The 20219-nt window shown below is 44.5% G+C and overlaps 1 protein-coding gene across 2 annotated transcripts; it reads right to left on the bottom strand.

The window, feature by feature from the left end:
- Positions 1 to 1621: 1621 nt before the first annotated feature.
- Positions 1622 to 18981, bottom strand: kdm5a (lysine demethylase 5A). Of its 2 annotated transcripts, none has more exons than XM_074625544.1 (28): positions 17772 to 18981; positions 17011 to 17088; positions 15908 to 16030; positions 14683 to 14853; positions 14086 to 14268; positions 13682 to 13760; positions 13472 to 13563; positions 13213 to 13380; positions 12978 to 13097; positions 12652 to 12810; positions 11602 to 11783; positions 11293 to 11455; positions 10881 to 11195; positions 10513 to 10694; positions 10265 to 10389; positions 10029 to 10179; positions 9745 to 9865; positions 9376 to 9552; positions 9096 to 9274; positions 8854 to 8992; positions 8556 to 8735; positions 7854 to 8414; positions 7585 to 7743; positions 6326 to 6454; positions 6084 to 6231; positions 5695 to 5915; positions 5071 to 5547; positions 1622 to 2607 (listed from the first exon to the last, which is right to left on the bottom strand). In XM_074625544.1, exons 1-28 carry the CDS (start codon positions 17916 to 17918, stop codon positions 2275 to 2277), a joined length of 5262 nt encoding a protein of 1753 aa, XP_074481645.1. In that variant the 5' UTR covers positions 17919 to 18981; the 3' UTR covers positions 1622 to 2274. The 2 variants fall into 2 exon arrangements, with proteins under 2 accessions (XP_074481645.1, XP_074481646.1); XM_074625545.1 differs by having other exon boundaries at positions 13213 to 13371.
- Positions 18982 to 20219: the final 1238 nt, after the last annotated feature.

The following is a 20219-nucleotide window of genomic DNA, read 5'->3' as shown; positions in this document are numbered from 1 at the left end:
CATTTTCAGGTTCATACTTGTATTTTGTGTTTCTACTAGAACATGTTTACATGCTGGAATGTTCAAAAAAAATTTATTTTCCTCATACTGTTGGCCTGAATTTGACTGTACTTACCCTCTGTCTGAAACGCTCCGTTTTAGTGCATTTCAACAGAATTGCGACAAAATTCGACAGAATCGCGTTGCTGGGCAACAGCTCGAGTCCATGTGTACTTCCTGTCATTTGATGACATTCACATACATTGCAACCAGGAATAAACTGGAACACATTTAGAATGTTTACGTTTAAAACTGTGTAAAGGGTCTAAATATTGTATATTTGTGACATCACAAATGGACAGAAATCCTGACAGCTTGTTTCAAATGCAGAGTTTCTGAATACGGGCTGTGTGTATTTCCCTGTGGATTGAGCATTTCGATACTTTCACAGTATTTGTATATATTACTTAAACCTGCTGTATAATAAAAAAAACATGAAAATCTCACCTTTTTTTTTTAATATAATATTGGACCTTTAAATCGAGTCTGACAAAGAAATACATCTCTATTACATGTTGCTGGTTTTAGAAGTATTGCTAATTCACTGATGGGTGGAGGGAGAGAGGAAGCCAGTAAAAAATATATGTAAATAAAAAAATCTAATTAAAAAAAATCCGAGAAACAGACAGACTATATAAGCAGCGCTATAGTCTGTGATAAAGTGGGGATTATAAAACCAGTCTCAGTCCTACATTCCACTCTCAGGCAGGAGAGCCAACACAAACAGCAGGCGGTGAGATGACAGAACAGACGTTATGCAATCAATTATGTACCATTACAGTTCATCTTGTTGATGTCTTGTGATCGCATGTCTCTAACCCTCCCGACAGAGATGAGTGACTCAGAAGGAGGCAAAAGCAGCTCAGGTCAGTTTGCACCGGATTTGACTCGGCTGAGTTAGAAGCGACAGCCACCACCAGCAATCCTACCCTCCTCTCTCGTCTTTTGCAAACAGTCGTGTTTCTGCGTATTTACATATTCAGGTGTAAATACTGTTTCCACTTAGAAAACTGGGATACCATGTTGAAAAATCAAAGATGCCAAAATGAAAAATCGGATAATAAGTGGAAGAAAAATTAACAAAATAAAAAAGATAATCTGTAAATGAATTTGTTTTACAATAAATGCATGTTATACACTGCTTATAACTAAGGGGGAAAAACACATGTAACCTGGAATTCAACATCTTCATACCAGAGCTCCACAACAACATGTCAACACGTCTCTCCTCTAATTGAGCTTAATGAGTAACACAGGAAATGTGAAGATTAACTTGGAATCAACCCTTTCAATGCCGTAAGTCACCGTGGAGCCCCTCAGAACTTCACCCACCAATCACCCTGACCATTTCAGACACCGAAAGGACACAAAAGCTTTACCCCCTGCTGGTTTTTCGTATGTAATACGTCCATTAAATTGCACTTTTAAAATTTCTTCTTCTAGCTTTTACTCCATTTCCTCTTTAAGACAAAACAAAGAATGCCGTTTCTTTTAATTCCTATATGGACATTTATATAAAAATGTTAAAAAATTTAAAAATTAAAACATAAATTAAAAAATAAAACATCACAATTATCAATCATTTGACTAGGAATAGTTTATTAAAGGTGAGAAAACAAAACAAAAAAAAGCCACAATCCATTTTGTTTAATTGCTTAAAAGTATGTACATTATAAATAATTCCACTACATTACAACCATTTGTGTTTCCTAGTCTTGAGTCCTACATATTGAGATGTTACTGTCTGACGGAGGGCAGAGGGGGTTCAGGATGTCCGGTGAAACACGACTGGGGGGACACATTGGTTTAATTCGCCTGTTTGCACTGAATACAACAGCTGGAGTAAGTGGAGGGTTTGACTGGAAGTGAGCGTACCAATGAGGTGTTATTGTTCAGGAGAGGACCGGGAAGTAGCTGGTGGATGTTTCTAGACGAGGACTAAAGTGTTGTGTGTGTGTACTAACAACCTTTTCAACACATCTTAAGCGCTCGGAGAGAGAGGGCATGTCGTTGCTGAAGCCATACGGTGACGGTAGGACTCTTCTGTCTTGTGCTCTATGATCCAGGCAGTTACAGAAACACATCTGGTTTGTCCCGACTCATTCATAAAGTTCTTTTTCCTCAGATGCTGTGCAGTCTTACAGGTCGAGAGGTTCAAACACTAGCCTGGATGCTAGGTTTTTGTGTTATGCTCCTTGTGTGAGGTACAGTATTCAAGTCTTTTTGTTTTAAGCGCTAACTGCCCTGCTGGGGTTCTTGCTGCTGCGGATGTGAAGCTGATGGGTTTAGATGCGAGGCGGAGGGGAGCGTGTGAGACCACGAGGCCGTGACTGACGACGGTGACAACGGGAGGCTCTGCACGCTGCACATCGACGTCGACAACACCACGACGCTCTCCTCAGCCGCCACCACCACCTCCTCCACGGTCATCCCTCCGCCTCCCCCGGCGGCCTTCCGGGAGCAGTCCACGCAGATGTAGTCTTCGTTCTCGGCCATCTCGCACGACACGCCCACGCACACCTGGTGGAACCACTCGTCGCAGCCGCCGTCGCACTGCACCCAATCCACCTGTGGAACACACACATACAGAGGCAGACATGTGAGTATACAGGTTAACAATAAGGAAACATCATGAGACATCATGTGGTTTGTCAAGCAAAACACAAAAATTCAGGAAAAACAACTTTCTTGTGTAATTTTTAACAGAACATGTTAAGAATACAGGTCAGTCATTGTACCGGAGCCGAAACATAACCACACACTGATGGACTGTAGATGATCTTGTGTTTTATACCAATAAGAGCTGTCAGACAATCTACTACTGTAGTACTACTAAATAAGTTTATTAAAATACTAAGAGTCACATATTTTTGTTGGATTGTGAGAAGGAAACGGCTGAGAAAATACTCTATCTCCATCTCAATAACACCTCACAACTGTTAATCATCCCATCTTCAGGTGTAGTCGGCCTAGTTTAGAGCAGCACCTCCATAGTTTCATCACCTCTGCTCCAACCACAGAGCTGCAAGCCTACCGGTTTCCTCCGCTCTGATTGGCTGCCCAGGGGGACACACCGGGGAAGGAGACTGGCCACTGGTTAACTCGGCGGACAGTCTCGGCCCGCGACAAGGACCACGTCGCGGTGTGTGTCCTGTTAATACGTTATGTGTAACTCTCTTTAAGGTGTTCCAGTGCTGTTATCAGCTGTTGATATTCAATAAAGTTCCATGATGTTCATTTTGAAAAGTGTTTGTTATTAACTCAGCAAACACACAAAAAACCCTGTGTCATTCACCGGGAGACATCTGGGACATTTAGACTTTGAGGACTTGCCAAGTTCCTGTGATGAAAGTATCAACCAGAATTTACTGCCTCTCTCTCTCTGTGTGGAGGGGATGTTGCTACGGAGGGTCAAGAACTGACGAGGTCAACATCGTGTTCCTCCAACAGCCCGGCAGAGTTCAAGCACAGCCACAATGTCACAATGCAGAATTAACACATACTGAGCAGTGTTGACGACTGACAACTTAACGGACATTTTTATGACAGCAGAGATACAGAAAATATAAGATGTACAAAAATGCAATCCTGTTACAATTCTGTTGCAATTCTGTCGAAATGCGCTAAAACAGAGCGTTTCAGATGGAGGGTAAATACAGGCATATTCAGGCTGACAGTATGAGGAAAATAAGTTTTTTTGAACATTACAGCATGTAAACATGTTCTAGTAGAAACACAAAATACAAGTATGAACCTGAAAATGAGCATGATATGGGACCTTTAAGTCCAGCCCCTACGTAATTTTCCAACACGTTTCTCATATTGAGAATCTGTGATTCACAATTGTCAAGTCTAAAAGGCCTTTACACACCAGGGGGCTTGACGGATAAACGACATGAAAATGCGAAATACGTATATATACAGTATGTCTAGGGCTTTTATTGTGAAAGGTACAAACGGAAGTAGTGGATCTGTCTGTGCCGTCTTTGTCAAGGTTGAAAGGAGTGATAAAGTTTGCCATCTTGGTTCGGACTACAGACTCTGTGTTGTTGTTTGATAAATATCGGTACAACTCAAACCCGCTCTGCACAATGTGATTGGTTGATACCTCAGAAAATCGTCCTTGTTCTGAAAATAAAAGTATGACGCTTTTTTCGCCGCGTAATATTCACGTTTTGTGACAAAGTATTCATGACAAAAGGAACAGTTCGAAAAAAAGTATTGGCATGCACATACGGTGTGTAAAGGTCTTAGATGTGAATGATTAAAAAACTGAGTTAACTAAATTCTGTCAGTGTGATATGTTACGTACCAAGATTTATTAATATTTAAATATTTCTGTATTGTTTTTCACAATACAAATCGCTGAGAAATATTTTGAAAATTAGATTAGAGCTGAAACAATTAGTCAAAATCAAACTTTTTTGTATTTGATTTTTCAAACAAAAATGCCAAAAAGTTAAATGAAGGTTGAGCTTCTCAGAAAGTAAGGATCTGTTATCTTGCTCCGTTTTATTTCACTGTAACTGAATGTCTTTGAGTTTTGGACTGTTTGTCGGACAAAACAGGACATTTGGAAGCATCACCTTGGGCTTTGGAAACTGTGACGGGCATTTTTAAACTCTTTTCTGACATTTTATAGACAACCAAACGATTAATTGAGAAAATAATTGGAGGGTTACTCAAAGTAAAAATTCCAATGTGTCGTTATCAGATAATGCTGAGATAATTATCACATGAATTTAGTCCATATTCCAGTAAAAACAAGGATTTAAATGACAATTCAAAAGATATTTAAAACAAACAGAACTTTGAGTTTTCAAAAGGTGCACAGTCACATGGTCGTCTTTGACCTCTGTTAAATGCTAAACTGTAGCTGTGTTTATCATTCATCTACAATTCCCCCCGTGTGCCTCTTTTGCTGCAACACAACGTCTTGAAAACACAATCTCAAGAGCTGAGACTTATATTTGTGGGAAAAGACATTTCATTACCAAATCACAAAAATATAAGTCCTGAGAGAGTCCTCACCTTGTCTTTACAGGGTCTCTGGCAAGTCTTGGATGCACACACGGCGTTCTCGTCGTTGGAGTCCTCGGCCCCGGACCAGTCGTACTTGGAGGGAATGTCCAGAATCTTCTTCTCCTTCCTCTTCTCCAGCCCTTCCCTGACGGCCTCGGCCTTCGCCGCCGCCTTCTCCTTCCTCTTCCTCTCCTTCTCCTCCTTGGCTAACCGCTTGGCCAGCTGCTTCATCTCCCGGTTCTTGTCCAGGTTGAGCTTGAGCTTCTTCTTCTTGGGTTTGCCCCCGAGACCCAGCTCCAGGCCCACCCTTTTCAGGTCTTTGGACTTGGCCGGTCGCATTTCGCCCATCACCGAAGCCCCGCCGGCGGCGGCGGCTGCAGCCATCAGCATGTGGTGGTGCTCGGCTCTTTCCAACTTCCGTTTCCTCTTCTTCTCCGAGTCTTTGAGCTTGAGCTTCAGAGGCTTCTCCATCAGAGAGTCGTCAGGCTGTAGGAAAGGAAGGAAAGATGAAATGAGATGACCTAACTAATCGGAGTGATCGATTCAAACCCAAACCCGAGGTTTAGTCACTGTGCAGCATTTGCCGTGGGGTCCAGCTGCGCCATCAGGTTGCATAATGGACGACCTCCCTACCTCCAAGACCTGCAGGAATCTCTCCTCAGAGGGGGGGTGCGTGGCCTGCAGGATCCTCCAGATGTGCTGGGTCTCATCCAGGGACACCTCCAGCAGGTCTCCCAGCATCATCAGCTCCTCCAGCTGGGCCTTGGCCTGTTGGGACAGCTCGAGCACCGGCGGCTCCAGGCTGCGAGGTATCAGGGGGGTCTTCCTGGGCTGCTTCCTGGGCGTGCCCATGTCTGAAATGGTAACATTTAGAGTGTGAGATGATGAAGGCCCGTAAAAATCATTAAGTGCTCAAACTAAATAGCTGTCCTTGAATCATTTGTGCATGAAAACAGCAGGGCATGATGGGTAGGCAGACTCAAAACGACAGAAGTAATCTTAGTAAGTAAACGTGGCCTCACTCTGCACACAGGACTTGGAGGCTGAGGAGTAGGCGTGTTCGGCGCAGAAGGACGGCGTGACGACCGGCCACATGTGACTGACCACCTCCTCGGACTTAACGGGAATCTCCTCGTCGCAGAACAGGTAGGGCTTCACCTCGCCGGGGTCCTGCAACAAAGCAGACGCCAACAGGGAAGAATTACAAAAACAAATCCTGCTCGCTTACAGGCGGCTCGGACGACATCACTTTTACCTCACGTACCTTCATGTCGTAGCCGTACGTCTCCCTGATGTCCTCGTCCGAGTCCGTCTCCTCGTCGTCGTAGTCCACGGACTGGCGAGGTGACGCGGCTCTGCTGAAACCCGACTGCTGAAACGTCTGGATGTGGCCCTGAGGAAGGACAGGAACACATATTCAATGTCTCTAATGTGTCTTGTATTTAATGAGGACATCCAGCGTGGTTTCATGGTCTGTGTTTATCCTTTTAAAATGGATCTAATTCAACGGGTTAAAATAAAGAAAACAAAGTAGCTTCTTCCAGTCACACGGTGCATCAACATCATGTTCATTTTATTAAATATTCATCTTTAACATATTTACACAATGAGATTTTTGATAAATAATCATCAGTAATGTGGATATAATGACTAAATGGGTAAAGGCAAATAATAGAACAGCTAGAACAAGTACAGAAAAATGACATCAATTTACTGTAATGCAGTCTTTAAAACCAGGAAAAGACAACACGTACGTCATATTATGATATCCAAAATGTAAGACGATATCTAGTCTTATATCACGATTAGCAACTTGAGACGCAAGAATGTGGAGTTGGAGTTCAGAGACGACGCGTACGACCGGATTGTTTCACAAGTAGCCAGTTTACAAGCTCATTTTAAGCTAATAAAAAGCTAAATCATCATCAGACAATAGCTGCTGGGTTCCCGCGATTGTATCTGGGCCGATGTGTTCCGCCTCTTTTTGCTCTACGTATTGATCGCTAACCTGCATTCAACCAAAGCCTGCTCAAAAGGTGATTGGTCAATACTACTCGGACTACAACACTCTGATGCCAAAATCTTGTCCCGTTGCCTACAGATTCTACTTGTGAATGCAGAATCTGGTTGTAGAGATTACACAGAGCCTGACATGGTGTGTCAGGTACCTCTTCTTTTTTAATCTGAAACAGCATGATGCTGAATATAAAGGCCAAATGCTTTGCCTGACGCATCCAAAAGGCGTAATTGAATAAAACGTAAAAAAAAGGATGAAGGTTCTGAGGGCTCGTTACATCTATGAGAAATCAGAGCGCCATCTGTCGCCTGTTATTCCCAGTATTTCTCCACATTTTACGCCGTCAATCCAGTCTTGTGTTCCACTTCATGTTTACACATTAGTGCCCTCTTCTGGTGCATTCCATATTTACATCCAAAGCCCCGGTAGAAAACCACAAGAATTACAATCCACACCTCCAAAAAAGGATTCCTAGAGTCTCCTATATAATATATAACATATAATACCTGCAAGTCTGGGTTGGCAGCAGCCTTCTGCAGCTCTGCATTGATGATCTTCTCTGTTTTCTCCCTGGCAGCCTGCTCCACCATCCGCTGGCTCAGCACAGACAGCTTTGCCAGGGCTGAGGACAGCTCCTCCGTGGCAAGGGATTGACGCGCTCGGTCCTGGTGCGACAGTTAGACCAGTGTGAGGATGGGCATTTAGCAGAGATCGAAAGCAAACTGTGGAAATGAAGTGTTCAAAATAAAGTTCTAATCAGTAATCCCATGCATACCTGCCAGCTCATTGCCCTCTCTGTCAAACACTGCAGGGCTTCTCCTTCTGGAAGACGCACCGGCAGCTTCTGCAGCGACACCAGCAGCGACAGGATGGTCTCTAACCTCGGCCTCCTCGACCGCTGACACAGCGGACACAGGAATTTGGAGTCTTTGCTGTTGCTCTGCCAACCGACGCCCGCCTTCTTCTGAGATCCCGTCTTAGGCAGAGGCACGCACGCTCCGTGGAACCAGTCCTTGCAAAGCTCGCACTGCAGCATGAAGCCGCTGGCCGTCTTTCGACACAGGCAGAACTTTACCTCCTCGATGCGGTCGGCCATGGCCATCTTGGCTAGGTTGGCGGCGCGGAGCGAGTGGATGGACTCCACTTCTTTCTGCTCTTTGGATTTGAAGGCCGCCACGACGGTGGACGGGTCTCGCACCTCTTCGAGGCTCTCATCCAGGTCGCTCAGGGCGTCGGGGTCGAAGCCTCCTCTCTCCTTCTCCATGAGCTCCTTGACGCGTTTCCTCTTGCTCTTGCTGTTGCCGTAGACGCCGATGTCCACGCGAGGGCTGAGGACCTAACAGAAGAGGGACACAGGACGGCAACAAAAAAATGAGACTCCACAGCACTTCCATTGCATTTATTCAATGCAGTCTCAAATAAGATTTATACATCTGGGGGGGCAAGCATCAAATCAAGTGTTTTCACGGTGGCCCACCTGGAGCAGTGTGTACGTGGAGTTCTTCTTGAGGAAGGTGCGAGCCGTCCTCTCCCTCCAGGCTCGAGCTGCGGCCACCTGAGACTCCACCTGGGTCAGCGGATCGAGCCGAACGGGGATGGAGCGACCCCTGGCCAGCAAGCTCTCCAGCTGCTCCAGGTAAGCATAGCTACCGCCACTCTGAGTGAGGTGGAGACATAGCAGGAGAGAGGTTAGAGACATGTTTTTGCTAAAGAGGACAAATGGCTTTAGATGAGGGTTAGAAGGGCTTCTAACACAGTGTGCACACAGACGGTACCTGAATGGCTTCCACCTTAGACGTCCAGTCCTTGGCCTTCAGCAGGGCCTCTCGGAGAGCCAGGATGTTAGGTAGGTATGCTGGGATGTTCCTGGCTTCCAGCACAATGCTCTCCAAAGTCACCATGCTGTGTCGAGGCCTGGGGGTTATCGGAGGACGGACAAGAATGGGGGGATCAAGGAGGAAAAGTGAAAGTCATGAAGTCTTTTCAAATGTGTTTGTATGCATTCGTGCAACCTCACCTGGCCTGCAGGCAGGCGCGGGCCTTGTCCTCCCATCTCTCTGAGACGGTGAGGATCTCTTGGAGCTCGGCCATGGCCTTCTCCACGGCGTGGTGGGGAGCCAGACCCACCCCGGAGTCTATCAGCCTCTTCATCAGCTCCAGGGTGACGCGGTGAGGCTCGGCCAGGGTGACACGCACCTGTGGGATGTGACGAGGACGGCGCTTGTTACGTTAGGCCGCAATTTCAACAATGCCGTCAAACCGCACAAACAGGTTATGTTGTGTTGTTAAGAGCTCACCTCGTCGAGCCAGCGGGCCTGCTGGAGCTCCTGCTTCAGTCGGGGAAGCTCTGGCAGCTCCACATCCAGGCCGCTGCCCAGGTCCAACAGCGCCTGCAGCTTGGAGGAATCGGGCATCTCGTCAGACAGCGCCACCTGGGCTCGCTCGTGGAAGTCCTCCACATTCTCCAGTAACTCCTGGAGGAAAAAGAAAAGAATGAAGTGTGGACGTTTTAGCAGTAATTCAATAGTATTGATGGCGAAAGAAGGGGGTTGGTAGGAGGAAGAGGGAAAAGAGGGAATAGGGAAGAGACTAAAAGGAGAGAAATGAAGGTGTGAGCTGTATTTCAATGATAACTGGGTGCCTGGGTGAGCTCATAGGGGACTCACTTTGACTTGTCGGGCCTGGCTGATGATGCAGGGCAGCCTATAGAGCTGATCCACGAAGGCCTTGAGCTCATCCACTGTCAGTTTAGTGCGGTTACGACTGCTCTCAGAGCGCAGACGGCTGCTGCAGACGTGCATGGAAAAAGAGCGACTGTTTAATTCACCTTTGAACCTGAGCAGATACAGTATTGATTTGCAAATGGAAAAAAAAATGTTTGCACATGCTGGGTTATCAGTAAATTGCTTTTTCTGTTGGGATTGCATCGAGGCTTTGTGCATCCACTGACCTGTGCCGTTGTTTGCGGCTGAGCAGCAGCTGAGCTACGGAGGAGCACGTCTCCGCCTCTTTGACCATCTCCCTCAGGCGACGGTACAAAGCTTTCTCGGGATACTTCCTGTCCTCTGCGTCCTCCAGCAAAACCTTGAGCTCAATAAGATCTACGGGACACACAAAACGATCATGAAACGGCGCACAGATATGTGCAACATGTACATATCTTGTAGAAGTATTTAAGTATAAAACCTTTCTTGTTTTTCTGGTCGGCAGCCAAGGCCTCTGTGACCCTCTTTATCCAGGTGTCAAAAGACTGAGCCCGCGTCTTGACCCCATACAGCATGGACGGAAACTCCTCCAGATCATAGCGATACCTGAAATACATCACGCAGATATCTACTTGAGAATACGGTATACGTCGAGGCCGTAACAAATTCGATTTCTTGACAATATGCTGTACATATTTGTGCCGTTAGACATTGTTTAGCATCTCTTACCGGAGACACTTGTTGCCGAGGGGACAGTCGCAGAGATCTGCTGCGTGGTTGAGACAGACCAGTCGGTCGGGGCTGCAGGAGCAGGTCAGAGCGGACAGGAAGCACGTCGTCTTGCACTTGTGACACTGGCGCTCATCATCGGGTAGAAGCTCAAAAACCTCCTGCTCTGAGGACAGCACCCCCTGTAGATGAGGAGGAAGGAGAACCAATGATGCCAATCTCTAAATATACTGTGACAATATGAAGCTTGCCATTGGACAGGGACATAAAATAAACACCAATGGAGTGCGTTAACAGCTGTATTGAACTACGCCAATCATCCACACCTTCTGCATGCAGAAACTGAGCAAAAAAAAGGAGACATTTACCTTTTCTTGGACAGCCTGTCGGAGTTTGGTCTCCTCCTCCATCATTTCTCCCATCTCCTTGAAGACGGCGGCAGCCAGCTCCACGTCCAGACTCTCCGGATCAGCAGCCATCTTGCACAGCAGCTCCTCGTGGGAGAAGACGCAGTAGCGGTGGAGGCGTCGGTAATGGGCCACGGACTGACGACCCATAGGCAACCAGTCGGCGGTGCAGAAGTTAACGGCCTCCGCGAAGTTGTAGCCCTGGTTGAAGCCGCTGTGATAGGCCCGGGGGAAGGTCACCACAAACTCCCCTGCACACTGATTGGTCCTGTACACCTGAGGGGGGGGACATGGAACATATATGTCACTAATAATGAACCACATGACCATTATCTAATCAGATCCAATATCAACAAAATATCAGACTACGTACAGGGACACCGTGCTCCATGAGCACGTTGGGATTCATGATGGTGACCAGTTGATGGAGGAGGTCGGGTTGGGAGTCAAACAGCTCTGGAGCCAGCTTCTTCATCACAGCCTCCAGCTTCTCTGCGGCGGAGGCCGGCACTCCGTACCAAGTCTTGGGTTCCCCCCTGGAGGAACAGAGGAATACATTAACATTAAAGATATTCAGCTGACGCTCTTTTCCAGAGCAACACGTTAAGTGGAAGAGAATAAGGTTAGATTCCATGAGCATGAATGTTTTTGTTTCCGCCAACACGCAGGTGTCCAGTCTCACCAGTGCAGGAAGTTGATGGAGTAACTCCAGTGGTCCTCGATGTGCCAGCAGAAAGAGGAGAAACACATGCCCACGTAGAGCCAGGGCACCTTCATGCCTGAGATGTCCACATTGATGTGGGTGAGCACCGACTGCTCCAGCACCGGCATGTTATTCAGGTTCCAGCCTGAGTTGGCGTACTCCTGATGGGAGAGGAGGAGACAAAGTGCTTTCTTTTCACTTCAGGGCAAATGTCATGTTTTTAACTTAATGTAGCAGCCGTTAAGTAACAGAGGAAAAAAAGCTTTTAGGGGATCTGTTAGATGGAAGTCTGGTGAATAAAATGACACAGGTAATGCCTCTAGGACACACAGGGGGAATCCCCATTACAAGTACTTTACTGGTTATAAAACCTCAGGTAGAAAATGTAGGAAAATAATGAACTGGGCTTAAATTTAAGATCAGTGTGATATGCACCTATTATAATCTATATATATATTCCAAGTAGGGCTCGGCGATAATTTAATATGACAATTTATCGTCTTTCAGTGGAATCGTATCGTAATAAAATCATATAATCGAGATATCGTGATACACAATTACGTCGTATAAATTAATAATAATAAGCGCATACTAACTAGGGAATATCATTTGAAGATTGATGATTTGTTTTTACATCACACGTTACGTTACCACTCAGTTCAGTGTGATTAACAGATGTGTACAAAAAATTATTATTATTATTATTATTTTATTATATATTTATTTTTCTCTTTATAATTTCACTTGAAACTGTTATGTTCATTTTTCACTTCAATTTCTTAATTAAATTAGAGCATTCAGTATTTTCATTAGTCAAGTGTTTAATTCACACATGAGTAAACAAAAATAGGCATTACCATGTGGTTATTTCATATAGACTATTTATTTATTGAATTACCAGAAAACATGATATATCGTGATAGAAGATGTTTGCCATATCGCTGATTCGCTCCATCAAGACGTGAAAAAATAAGAAGCCAAGTCAACACTTGAAGAGTGTATGGCATTATTAAGTAATGGTCTTCTCACCTCTTCATCTCCCAGCAGCCTCCTTTTACCGTCCCTGACAGGAAACCCGCTGCCCACGTCCTTGGAGCTGATGTCGGCTCCGTACTCCACGATGACGTCCTCCTCGATGCTGCTGACCAGCCGCCAGAACTCTTTCTCCACCAACTCCGTTGGGACCATCTGGGGGCAACAAGGCAGAAATAATGAAATCCCCCTGCCTTCTCTCAAACAGGGAAAAGAAGCCTGTGAGGAGCACATTTAACCTCCGATTGTTAAAGCAGAAAGTGTGACAAGCCAGATGATGGAAGAAGGACACGCATTGTAGCTCACTGAGTGGATTTACATACATGAACAGGCATGTTGAAATAGTCGGACTTGAAGTGGTCAGCCATTTCTCCGAAGCTCTGGAGACTGTACTCCCTCACTGCCTGCTCGAAGCCGAACGCCTCCCTGGGCTTACTGCACTCCTGTGAGGGAAGATGGAATTACTGCATGTGCATTTGTACATGTGACAAATTATCAATTCATATATTTACTCTTTCTCTAAGAGTTTTGCCTGACCAGGAAGCGCTCTAGCCTTACCTCAGCAACACACTTAGGGCAGCGCCAGTCCCCCTTGGGCACGTCCTGTAGAGGTGGGATCAGGCAGAAGGTGTGGTAGCTGTCGTCACAGCCGTCACAGAGCAGGAGCCGGTCCTCCTCGTCGCCCCGTCCACACACCAGGCAGAGGTAGAGGTCGATCTGGGGGATCAACAACCACAGAACATCCACAGGTGGTTACGCCCGGAGTTTCTCAAGATATAACAAATATCAACAATCAGGCAAATGAAGTGTCACTCACGAAGTTGACCTGCAGGGTCTCCTTGCGCGGTCTCATTTTAATGGCGAAGGCCTGTGCTTTGAGGTGACGCTGCTTCTTGTTGAATCCGTCATCTAAACGAAAGGGGGGGGGGAGCGCCGGTGTGAGAATAGAAAATGCTCACAGTAACATTGTGCTCAGTGTCTGTCGCGTGTAAAAAAACAAAACAGGTCAACCAAAAATGATCCTCACCAGCTGATACAATCTCCAAGCCGACCATCTTGGGACTTGTACCAAAGATCTTCAGGCCTTTTGGCTCCTTGTTTTCCCTCTGGAGAAACACAACAACAGCAGACTGTGAAACACAGCGATCCTGCTAAAAGGCCAAATGTTAGACGGCCTCCAGGGAGCACGCCCGCCACAGCTGGGAGAGGGATGCTTACAGCTATGGACTGAATGTTAAAGGAATAAATAACGCTGTTTGACATTCAACAAAACATGATATTAAATAAAACTAAAAGATAGCTAACAGCTTATTACACTTTTGACATCAGCTTGGCAAAAAGATACAACTTTTTGCAGTGTGTCCCCAACCTCCAACTACTACAAATGACACATTTTTTGCACTACACCTTCCTTGTAGTCCCCCCCTTTACCTCAGACTTAAGGCGCCTGGAGCGTCTCTCAGGCAGAAGCCGCTCTTTAGTCTGCATTGCATCACCCTCCCCGTCTTTGTCGTCCTCCTCCTCATCTTGCTCGTCTTCCTCCCCTGCCTCCTCGCCGACTCCCTCGTCCACCTCTTCCCCGTCATCTCCTTCCTCGTACAGCCGCTGGATGCCCTGATTGGAGAAAGGAGAGGAGTGAAAAGAAATTAGGTTTTGGAAACAGTTTAATAAAAATCCGCCTATTCCAGCAGGTTTTGAAGAAACAAGTATTTAGCTGTTAAGCCAAGTTTGGCTAATGAGCCGTAGAATAAATAAAAAAAACAAAAAAACGATCCAAGACTGAAATTTGAGAGGGACACTGAGAACAGCAAAAACTAATTCAGCTCAATGGGGAATTAAACCAAATAACAACACCCACTCACAAAATGTCCACTTATTCCAACTTTGAAAACAACGTGGTTTGTATATCTCATGTACGATGGTGCAAAATGGATGAATGCCTGGAAGAGTATGCACATATTCAGGTAGACGACCACAATGTATGAAGCTGTATGAAGCAGGGTGAAACTGTGTTAGCTTGTCACTCACGGTCAGCGTGGCCCCAGACTGGAAGAGCTCATACGGATAAAGGATCCTCTCGTAGTGGGAGCGCAGCAGCGAGCCGGTGCCTTTCCCGGCTGGGAAGCCCATCCGGCTGGCCACCTTGGACCACCTCTTCTCTTTACACGCCGTCTCAAAACCGCCCTCTGAGGACACAATCTGAAACACACACACACAGGTGTCCAATATTAGGACAAAATCAACACTTAATAGCAAGGTGTAAAATTAATGTTAAAGAAACTGGATAATATCAATCAGTGCTCGAAGCGGGCCGGTATTCACCGGTACCGCCACTTCTCTATTTTACTCTTTTGGCGTACTGTGACTTTTTCTTGCGCACCGGCACTACTCACATGCTGCCGGCACTGTTTTCTGACCTCTCCATATCAGGTTCTCTGGGAGACTCATATTGGTGATTCATAACGGTGCAGCGCCAGCGTATTTGAGCCGCGCCTCATAAGCCGCATGAACATAAAAACAACGTGTAGAGCATCTGGACGAGCCGACGCACGGCACGAGAGAGGAACGGTGAGAACGAGGGTGCTGTAATTTATCAATACTATGTTCACGTCCTTTTTTGTAAAATAATCGTCGTAACTTTTTTTTTTATTTGTGAACAAATATAATTAATGGAACATTATTCAAAATATTTCAGAATATGCTCTTTTAGGGCAAACCTTTCCAGAAGCATTAAATCTTCAGATGAAGGCTGCGATATGTGTAAATAATAAAATAATCATTTAATTAGTAATAATAATGGTTATTCTGTTATTCACTGTAGATATCCAGAATGTGTGTCTTTATCCTGCTGTATAACATGTAGGAGCTTCCTGACCGTAACACTGCTCCTAAAACCTGAATGATACCCAACTATAGGCTACAAATAACACAGGAAGCACTTTAACTATTAATACTATAGGTAAATATACAAACACACCTTAACCCTATAATGTTCCGGTGGGAATATTATTGGAGTATTATAGGCCTACTATAGAAGATGCATAGCCCAAGTATAATAATGTAGCAATAAAACACAGTATAACATGCTTAAAGACATAATAAATAAAGAGGAATAAGTCTCAAGAGATTGCTGATACCGGCCGATACACACGCCAACATGTGAAAAGACAGTGCTGGCACATATTTTTTTCCACTTCAAGCACTGTTACCAATGTTATATAATTAGTCAAAAACCAAATTGAAATAGTTTTACCTTGCTGAGCTGATAGAGGTCCAACACTTTTCTCTCCACATGAGGGAATCGGGTCTTGGATCCCTGCAGCTCCCAGAACTTTGCGATTTGATCCAGAAAGTTGAGCTTAACCCGAGTGAGGGCCTGAAAAGGCAGGAGAGAGAGAGGAGAGAGGGCTCAGTGTTCTGCTGTTATGAAAACTGGTGGACACCTCGGGCAAAATTATGTCTGAATGGCTGCACTCTACTGGGGAAAACCTTAGAACTCCCATATTGGAGCTGTCCTGCTGAACTTGCTTTGCACACGTTAAGCAACATAAAAAGAAGAAGGAAAAACCCACACATCCAAATCTCAACAGGTGCAAGACAGAAAACATAGTAAGTGGAGACAATCTACTGCTATTCATTCAGGTCCATTAAGTTCATTCACAGCAAACCTTGAAGCAGCGTACAGTGTGTGGACAGTTTCTTTGATTCTCCCAGATGTGTCAATCAAAATGTAATTGCAGTTAGAATAATTTCCAACCGGTACAACTTTTTCAGTCTCGATACCGATGCTGATATCTGGGCTTTGGGTATCGGTCGATACCGAGTACCGATCCATTAGTAGTGTTTAATTACTGAGCTGTATGCCTCACTGTGTGGAAGAGACTGGGATCATTCTTTTGTGTGTAAGGCAACATCAGGCTTGACTTAAACATTGCCCTCCTAACTATGTAAAGCAAAATGTGACTGATAAATACATAGATACATTTATTTAATTGTTTTTCATTAATAAAATGATAAATCGTACACCAGCGACTTGGTGGAAAATCTTCATAACTAACAGGAATTACAATTCAAGTGCGGGCCTTTTTAATGCAGCAACAAATTGGTCAAAACTTAAACAGATATTACAATTGCAGTGAATAATGTATATAGTATATAAACATTGAATTGAGCTGAATGGATCGGACCCATTGTCACCGATATCGATCCAGCTATTTGATTCGGTATCTGTAACCGTGCATCCCTAATTTCCCAAATACATTTTATTCTGAATGGTTTTTTTTCCTCATGTTATTCATAAAGCACATGCCTTCACTCAAGTATTGTTCTTATGATTCATCTTCTTGGCAAACTCACCTCAAGTTCATTCAGTCTCTGTACTCGAGGAGTGAAGCGGAAGTTGCGTACATCGCAGGCAAAGGGAGGCTGCCAGTCCTGATAGACAAGAAAATACACCCATTAAGTCATCCATAATGAGGTCATGACACAAACAACACTATCATTATTATTAATAAATCACTCATAGTGTGAAAAGTGCAGTTGAGAGTATTTTTTTACAGGACCAACTGTGCATAAATAAATACTGCCAATTTGAAGCTATTAATTTCAGCATGTAATCCTGTCTATTATGAACTGGTATTAATGGATTGCTAGCCACATAGACACGCCCCAACAGTTAAAGGTGCTTGACAATAAATGTACTCAACTGGTTGTTTGTGTTTCTAACATATAACATGAAATAAATACAGGTTTCTTATGTGTGAGAGGAGCTTCAGGCCTGCGTGTGGCCCAGTGTCGCATCTTCATAGCTAACCTAACAATCTGTTATCAGCCATGGCCAGGAAGAAAACAACAACAAAAGGAATAGTAACCGGAACTGTTTACATTATTTCACCTATTGAAAAACTTTTCTGGACAACAAATGAATCCAAAAGTCACCGAAATACATAAATATGTGCTGTTGAGTGCAGATAAATGAAGCTTTATTTGACCTCTATTAGAGTAAAGGCAACTAGTGCAGGCCTCAGTGAACCAGCGCCACATACGCAGGAGCAGAAAAACCTCCCACACTTTAATCCTAATGTTTTATTTCAATGTTTAACAATGTGAGTTTTTACCTCGGGGGGTCGGATCTTGCAGATGCCCGTCTTCTCTGCGATGGGTCGGATCTTGTTGATGAATCCTAAAGGATCCGAGAAATCCTCCCAGCTGGGCTCAAACACCGGACACTCAGGAGGAGGGACGAACTCAGCAAACGCAGACATGGTGGTGATGTTGGTGTGAAACAAGTCTTTAAAAATGATCAAAATGCAGCGAGTTGAGCTTCAACAGTTCATGATTATTTCCAGTGATTGTCGTCTTGTGAAACTTCCTCCGTGTCCATCATGATGGTCCTTCAAATGCTGCTCAATCACTTCACAGACTGATCATCACAGCCACGATGGCGCATCATAATCAAGTGCATAAATACTGCTATTGATCACTGTCTTCACATCATCCGTGTAAAGCCAGGCCAGGCCAGACCAGGCCAGGCCAGGGAGTCTACAGCACCACTCCCCTACCTGGGACGGAGGGCAGGGTTAGTCCGAGAGGCCATCAGTCCTCCTCACACACGATCACTTCACTAATAATCAGGTCTGCAGTGAAGACTTGATCCAGGGTCGATCACAAGAAGACGTTTGTAAACAACAACACGCTTTATACCTTCTTTATGGTCCCAATGTTATGTAAGGCAAGCTAACATCGCTACTGCTGTTACTATTTAGCTACCTGGGTAGTGCATGATTTCTTCCTGATGCATCTCCAACAAAGTTCTCCACTCAGTCCTGCTGCTAGCTGCTGATGTTCATCAGCTAATCACACTCAGGCTTCCCTCAATAAGCTCCAGTCTTTACATCCACTTGTTAGACAGCTAAGTAGCAGCCAAACTGCACCTCAACAAGCAGGAGGCTAGCAGGAAAGCGTACATTGTTGACTGATGTCTTCACAACAACCCCCATTCATTGAAGCATTAGAGGCGATGGAAAACTAGCATACAGCTAATTAGCATCAGCTAGCATCAGCTTAGCTAGCTGCCGCTGCTCGTTGCGCAGCTACCATAGACGTTAGTCTGCTGTGCAGGACAGTCCGCCATAGCTTCACTGGGTTAGTTAGAATCACGTGTAAAAGACGCTTTGGTCCGTCTGCTTTGTTTGACCCGGTGTCCTCCTCCGTGTGAGTTAACGTCGTCTGTCTGTCTGTGTTTGTATCCGCGTTAGCAACAGTTCTAGCTACAACTAGCACGGTCGGATAGCTGTTATGGTGCCTTCAACGACACTCGGAACACTTTTTTTTTGACTACTTCCGAGTTCGCAGGTTGTGTTAAAGGCAGTGTTTTCCTTGTCAATAGCAACCTGCAACGACTTATACCAGGATCGACTATACATGGTTGTGGAAGATGTGTGTGAAGGTGACATTTATATATGTTTGGAACATTTGAATGTTATTAGTGTAACACAAATATGATGTTGTATATAGTATGTATGTGATAAATGTAATGTACTTGATTTCGGACCCCAGGAAGACTAGCTGGTGCCATTGGTATCAGCTAATGGGGATCATTTTTAAATAAGTAAATGGCTGCTATTTTTATTTATTTATTTATTTTTAATTTAACCTTTATTTAACCAGGTTAGTCCCATTGAGATTAAGAACCTTTTTTTTCCAAAGGAGACCTGGCCAAGACGGTCAGCAGCAAGAACACAAAGATACAGACACATTGACACAAATAGAGATCAAATACAATTCACAAACACTAAAAGCACTAAAATTTGCATTAAAAGGGAACTATCTAAAGACAAATGGGGGACGAAAATGAACTTTTTTTGAGAGTCAGCTGTACAACAAGGGGGCTTAAAACACTGACATGCCATAGAGTCTGCTTCTAAAGCTTTCATTTTAGATTTACAAATATTTAATGATACCAGCTCTTTGATTTTTAGGTCATTTTGTAGCAAATTCCAGGCTGAGGGTGCAGAATATGCAAACTATTGTGTGTTGAATCAGTAAAACAAAGGGGAATCAATGACATTCAGGTTGTAATTAAGGATATATTCTGCAACCAAACGTCAATGTGTGATCGTGTTACCTGCAACAACCCTTCCTGGCACGGCTACTATTTAGACGCCACGTTTGAGCAACTAAGACGAAAAGTCTTTTTGTCTGACAGCCTTTTATACCTTCTTTGACGGACACTTTCAAAAGGTGCAATATTTCCTACGGCACGTAAAGGCAGCATTATTTCTGCAACAACATCTCTTCTCTTCATGCATCCGTGTTAAACTTCTGCAGAATACGTCATCTAACTTGCGTTTTCTGCTCGATTTAAGATTACGTATTTATTCAACCGTTTGTTACAACAACAGAGGTCAATTTTACTACTGCTAAATGTTTCTATAACAGTTTACAATCATATAACACGACAGACACCCTCCACTTCCGTCTCAGACGCAACGTTTGTCTCATAAAAACTGTGTTTTCCATTTGTCTTTAAATCAGCCACAAAGACTTGTAATGGAAAATATTAA

The sequence above is a fragment of the Sebastes fasciatus genome, chromosome 23 (genome assembly GCF_043250625.1).
Source record: "Sebastes fasciatus isolate fSebFas1 chromosome 23, fSebFas1.pri, whole genome shotgun sequence".
Lineage (NCBI taxonomy): Eukaryota > Metazoa > Chordata > Actinopteri > Perciformes > Sebastidae > Sebastes > Sebastes fasciatus.
Note: the sequence above shows the minus strand (reverse complement) of the source record. Positions and strands in the feature narration are given on the sequence as shown.